General features: G+C 34.9%; 1 protein-coding gene across 1 annotated transcript; it reads left to right on the forward strand.

The window, feature by feature from the left end:
- On the forward strand, nucleotides 293–5,675 carry LOC107643549. Its single transcript, XM_021123629.1, has 7 exons — nucleotides 293–467; nucleotides 595–698; nucleotides 1,141–1,581; nucleotides 2,210–2,291; nucleotides 2,560–3,339; nucleotides 4,067–4,324; nucleotides 4,869–5,675. The coding sequence occupies exons 3-7, from the start codon at nucleotides 1,176–1,178 to the stop codon at nucleotides 5,026–5,028; spliced, it is 1,686 nt and encodes a 561-aa protein (XP_020979288.1). The 5' UTR covers nucleotides 293–467; nucleotides 595–698; nucleotides 1,141–1,175; the 3' UTR covers nucleotides 5,029–5,675.

Here is a 6,644-nt window from a genome sequence, read left to right on the forward strand (position 1 = left end):
GGATCGAATGCAGATATTTACCGCGATTCTGCGGATACGATCCGATCCATGGACACTCCTAATAATATTAATAGAGATGGGTTATAAGTTTTGATCTTTTTTATGTTTTTAGGAGAAATTAGGATTTAAAAATGTTAAAGAAGGTGATAGAGGATAATTTAAAAGTTTTATATATTTTAAATGAAAATATATCATTAATTTTGTTTGTCCGTGTTTAATTTTATCGGTGTCTAAATTTTTAATGGGTAAAAATAGTGATTTCACCTTATTCTTTTTCCAATTACCCTAATTTTATTATAACACACTCACATAGAGGGAGAAGAGGGCACGTAAAGAAAGAAGAGAGGGAGAACCAGAAGAACACAAGGGACAGGTGAAGAAGAAGAAGAAGAAAGGGAAGAGGGAGGCGATGGCGGGGAGGGGTGGTACTGTCGCCGGGTCACAGTCGTGACTGAGAGAGAGAGAAAGTTCGGTTGAGAGAAGCAGAGAAGGGGACAGAGGAGGTTAAGCTCGTCGTAAAAGAGAGAAGAAAAGGAGAAGGCGACGGCGTAAGAAGCCATCGCCTCCGCCGCCGCCTCGAGCTAGAGAAGGAAGGGGAGAGAGAGAGAGAACGCGACGAGCAATGGGAGGAGGGGGTTGTTTCCGCGCTGCCGAGCTTCCGTCACCGTCGCTGGCTCCCTTCTCTGTCATTGTCGCGTGTTAGTTTCCTAAGCTAATTCTTATTAATGCTTTGAATAGTAATGTCAGTTAATGTATCTAATATATGTCTCTTGGATTCAAAACAGAATATATAAAATGGTTGGCAATGTGACAGGAATTTAATTTCCAGCATTTGGTGAAGAATCTTTTAAGTTACATCTCTGCATAAATTATATTACATATGATGAAGAAATTTTTAAAAGCATCATAATTTGGTCAGCTACACCAAACACATTTTTAAAATGAAGTAAGTCTTATGGAAAAGAAATAAATAGAAGTCAGTATGGTTTGTGTGGTTGGTGTGAAATGTGAGTTGCATATAGTGCTTGCAAGGATCCTTTGTCCCTTAAACTGTGAACCTTTCATCCTTTTACTACAGAGAATTACTCTTTCATTATCGAAATATTAGCCTCTTTTACCAAATCTTTTTTCACCCTTCAGAACACAGGAAAGATCTCAAGCCTGCAACTGCAACCATGGTTGGTAACAGTGACACTGAACACAGCACAACACAGAGGTGGCGATTCACCTGGGAAGCACAATCGCCTACCCCAACACTTCGCCTATTGCTCTTAAACACTGACACCACCTTCAACCCTTCCCTCCAATGCTACAATCTCAGTGTCAAATTTACTTCCCCACACTCTGTCCTATCCGTGGAATGGTCTGACTCTGATGGCGCTGCACCCTCCAAGCTCAGCGTTCCGGTTCCAAGGGTTTTGGTTGACAGGGAGTCACTGGTGATCTTCCGGGCACTCAGCGATCACATTGAGGTGAAACTCTGCCTCCTCCTTCCTGTGAATCACCCCATCCTTTCCTGCCTGCCCGACGACCTCCAAAATCTGTTGCCCGGTGCCTCCGGGCCTCTCAAAATGCAATCTGGTAATCTTAAAATGTTGCTTATTTGGTGCCATTTTGGGGCCTTATGTTTTTTTCTTGCAACTTCGTGTTGAAGGGTTTGTGACAATTGCATTGACTTTTGCATGGTATAATTGTTTATGTTACCTCTGTTAGTCTCTGCATTCCCTTGGGAATTGTATAAATTCCTTCTTGTTCATGCTAGGTTTTGCTATATTGGTATAAACGGGGAGAAGTTTTCATGGATTTGGTTCACATATAATACCTAGATCAAATCCATGAAAATTCCTCCTCCCCAATTCTTCATTAATGAGTTAAAGTACAATTCTTAGTACTGAACAGAGAGGAATGAATGATTGACTAGATGAAAATGCTGCTTGTGATTATGACAGGTCCTCGGCTTAAGAACAATTTGTTAAATTTCTGCCCTTTTAACGGAATCCTGTCCCACAGCTTCTTGGAGATTGCTTACTTTCCTCGTTCGTTGTTTCCTTACATTGAAGAATGTGTTCTTTCTATTATGTGTTAGCTAGTTTCTTTATGTGTTCATTTTGGCCAATAATTTTTGTTCTTTCTTGTTGCTTCTTTTCTGTGTTTGCATTATAGAAGATGTTGATGTTATAACAGTTTCTTTTTTTTTTTCTGGGTTCAGATGTTGAAAGTTTATCTTCTAAAGGAGAAGTAGACTTCTATTGCAGAAGATGCTCATTCCAATTAAACAGATATCCTCTGAGGTAAGATTTTATACTTCTCATTTAAATGAAAAAAAAGGGAAAAAAAAAAAGAAATATTGATTATCTAGTATTTTGTTGACTTTTCATAGATAGTTTACCCATGAAGTGCAGACATAGTTGCTTTATGGTTCAAATACAAGAAAGCAAACTGATGAGACTTCATCACTTACAGTTTTACTACCAGTAAACCTGGGTTTGCTAATTCATACAGTTTTTTATATTTAAATATCTTCGGCATTCTCATTTTTCGTCTACATCACGTATTTAGGAATTTTGTTGAAATGCCATCAGCGAATTGGAGGGAGGTTGCCGACAACTGGTTTGGGGCTTGTTGTTGTTCATTTGGTGGTATAAGTGAGAAGCTGGTGGTAAGGTATGCTAATTCTTATGCATGTTCACAGGGGATATGCCTATTGAGCTATACATCTGTCACTCTTTGCAAGGATGATCTGCTGGAATCTAATTTTCCTGAAGTGTGTGCACAAAAAGGGTGTGATTCTGTCGTCGATAACCTTGCAGATGAAATTGTCTGCAAAGCCACAATAACCTCTGGATTAACCAAGGAAAGCACCTCAACCTTCAATCATACTGATACAAGTCAAGTGATATGTACTTTTAATGAGAATTCAAGGTTTACATTTCCTCAGAATGAAAAGCTTTCTGTGAATTTGAGACATGAAGTCACTGTGAATAAGCGTAATAATAGTGACTTCTCTAATTCACATCCAGATTCAGATGGGGCTGAAGATGTGGCCATCACTCCTAATTGTTGTGTTCATAAGGCTAGTATTCTTGGGGATGAAGACATAGAAATTCTAGGAAATAAGAGATCTTTCCTCAATGGGTTTCTTGAAGATGTTTTCATGGCTAGATCTTCAAATCTTTCAAATGATATTGATTGGCATGAATTTAAATGCCCTCAATGCAGGTCTCTTCTTGGAGCCTACCCCTGTTGTGAGGGCCTTGCTCCTGTAGATGGAGGAGTACGATTATTCAAATGTTTTATATCAACCTGTGTGCCAAATGGAGGATCAGGTGACATATTCAGGTTAGCCAAGATAATTCTTCTATATCAAAAAGAAAAAACATGAATGATTTTTCTGAAATTGTGCCCTAATAACACAAATGCAGCTGATTGTGATAAAGAAGTTTGAGTAAAAGAACTATGATCCTTGAGCATCAAATAAATTGTTGATACTAAAATGTTTTTAGGGAGGTAACATATATTGAGGATCCTAAAACAAGTATCTGAGTGCTTTTTTTATTTGAATACTTTTGTGAGTGACATTTTATCTTTATTCCTTTCCAACTGCTCATTTTAAGTAGGATCTTGGTGACAAGTGTCCTTAATACAAAAATAGATGGATTTCATAGAGAAAGTAAATCTCTATTGCTTTTACTATCAATGGAAATTTCAAAATGTTATTTTTCTATAAATTCCTTCCATATGTATATTAGCTAGGCCATTTTAAATATGTGCATGCAAAATGTGGGGTGAAAATTGGATGCTTTGGACTGGATCATGATGGAGATAGGTAACAAATGATTAATTTGCTTTTGATGATTCATAAAAAAAACTATTAAAAGATTCAACACCTCCATGACCCATTTAGTAAACTATTCAACCCATTCGATTGCTCTAGTTATCTATAATTTACAGCATTTCCTGGTCTTTCCTATATTCCTGATTCTATTACTAGGAACTATTTTATCTTTGTAATGGCTAGCTCCTTTAATGAACTGAAATAATTCTGATGCATTATATTCGTTTCCAGCAACTATACAGTAGACAGAATGTTTGCAAATCAGTTGGTGGAGTGTGCAAGTGCTGAATCTTCCTTCCGGTTTGTTATAAGAGAGCTAAACACTAAATCCCCTGTCCTGCAAATTGTTCTTTTAAATCCAGACAATTGGTCATGTTTTGGCAGTTGTACAGGCACTGGGGATGAAAATATACTTCCTAAATTACAGTTACAGCCCATCATCAAGGTACTTTTTTCTGACTGCATGACTGGAGATGAAACTCAATTAAGGTCAGTTATCAAGTTTGAAGTTTTTAATTCTTTATTCTCTTCAAAGTTGTTGGCTTGGGCTTTAAACTTAGGAGCATCTATAACTTCAATCTTACTCCTTCAGATCTATATTGCTCTTTAAAAATTAATTGTTGTTTGTCTTAGATGTAAAGAATTCAATATGACATAAGCCCAAACAGTTAAGGATAGCTGGTACCTCTGGTTCATAATATCTGTTGCTTGAGTCGTTTACACAGGAATTTAAGGAACCTAAATTCAAGACTGATTGCCTTTATCAAAATACCCTTGGTGTAAATGTTTCGTTATCTTTAGTGCTTAACGTTGTGTGGAGGGTAAAGATGATAACTGGTTAATAATGCTACATTGAAATGTGAGAATGGTAAATTATTGAACAAACAATGTCTTCAGTTAAGGTAGTCATAAGTGAAATATGGTTTGTTATGAACCGAAGGACTTGGATTCATGGTCTCAAACTCGATATTCATTTGCCTCCTTTATATCTATTGCATTGATTGGTTCTTACGAGGTTGGATAATTTGTACAGAATAATAGAGGAATGGGCGACAAAGAATTCAGCTGAAGATATTTTCATGCTGACCCAACAAATTGAAGAATTGGTCAGGTCGTTGATGTCAGAAAAGGATAAATATCCACCTTCATGTGCTTCCCTTCAAAGGTTAATGTTGTCATCTGTGCAACGATAGGTGATAGCAAGCTTCTCAATGACTCATTCATCTAGTCATCCATGTTTTGATTAGTGATAAAGAGCAAATAATGGAGGATTATTTTTGAATGTACAAAAAAAAGTAGATGGCTATGGTTAATTGATAATTCCGTGGGGTAAGCCAAAATGTGGATAAATGATCACAGCATAGGAGTTGTTAGACGACCCTCAAATGAGACTACCATGGAAACACTTAGAATTTTGTAGTAATTATCCTGAGCTTAAGAAATGCATGAGGGCGGAATTATTTTCACAGAAGCTATTTGATCATGGTGAATTTACATATATACATTGGGGAAAAAAAGGGCTGAGAGTAGCTTTAGATTCGAAGATTAGAGATCTAACTTGTATTCCTTCAGAGTTCAGATGATCAGTAAGAGTAGTGTGATGTCATATTGCCGTGCGTCTGGAGTTCTTGTTACTATATAGATTTTGTTTAAAATTGTAGGATTAGTTTATACTCCTTAATTTTCTATATGTATCCATTAGTATATGTAACTGGCTGGGCTGCTGTTTTTCAATGAAATTGTATTTACAAAAAATGAATTACAAATTTCGAGACATCATGACATGTATGATGTTAAATGTTGAGGATATGAGTAAAAAGGTCGATGAGTCTTGCTTGTAGCTAATTAGCTATTAAATTTAACGATAGGAAAGTTTACACATGTTCCATACTATATATTTGGAACATTTATGTTCCAATCAGCAGAGGAGTTAAGATAGATTGTGGGCACTAAATTAAGGTACGTGAAAAGAAACGCCTTTCAATATGGTAAAATGGAATTCCAAACAAAACCCTTTACGTGCTTATTGAAAATGTAAAAGATGTTTCAGTAGTTAGTATTATATATAATGTAAAAAATTAAAGAAAATTAAAGCAAAATGATAATGTACCCATCTTTATCGATTTTCTTATTGAAATAAAGTTTTAAAGTTACTGCAATTACATGGATAGAAATTTTGATATAAATTGTTTTTTGGTTTTTATTAATATTGAAATGCATGGAAAATATGATATAACTATGAAAAATTGAGTATAAGAGTGTACTCTGCATTGTAATTAAATCTTACCTTTTTAACTTATTTCTATCCTTGCCATCAATTAATATAAATATATTCTAAATTCTAATATCATATTANNGTTAAGAACTTAATAGATAGAGAGTACACCAAATCATACTAAAATTTACCATGTCCTAAACATGGACTTTTTCTATTTTATCCTTTGGAAAAAAAAATCATATTAAAGTTAGTCAAATCAAAATTACATACTGAGTACTAAAGTTAGCCAATCTAAACTTTCAAATTCAATGCAATTATTATTCCAATTGAAATCACTACTACACTGCCAAGAAAGAAAAAACAATATCTTGACAACTATTAAATGACATACACAGCAAATTTTATTACCATATTAACTTTACAAATTTTTTAAACAAAAAATGAATCGTATATCATTATCTTATAACATTCCAAAATATTTATCGTAAAGATTAAATACTACTAATATGACAATTATAGTCCTTCATAAATAATGATATTATTCATAAATCAAAATAATAATAGAAAACAAAATTTACATCAAACATATAT

The sequence above is a fragment of the Arachis ipaensis genome, chromosome B05 (genome assembly GCF_000816755.2).
Source record: "Arachis ipaensis cultivar K30076 chromosome B05, Araip1.1, whole genome shotgun sequence".
Taxonomy (NCBI): Eukaryota; Viridiplantae; Streptophyta; class Magnoliopsida; order Fabales; family Fabaceae; genus Arachis; species Arachis ipaensis.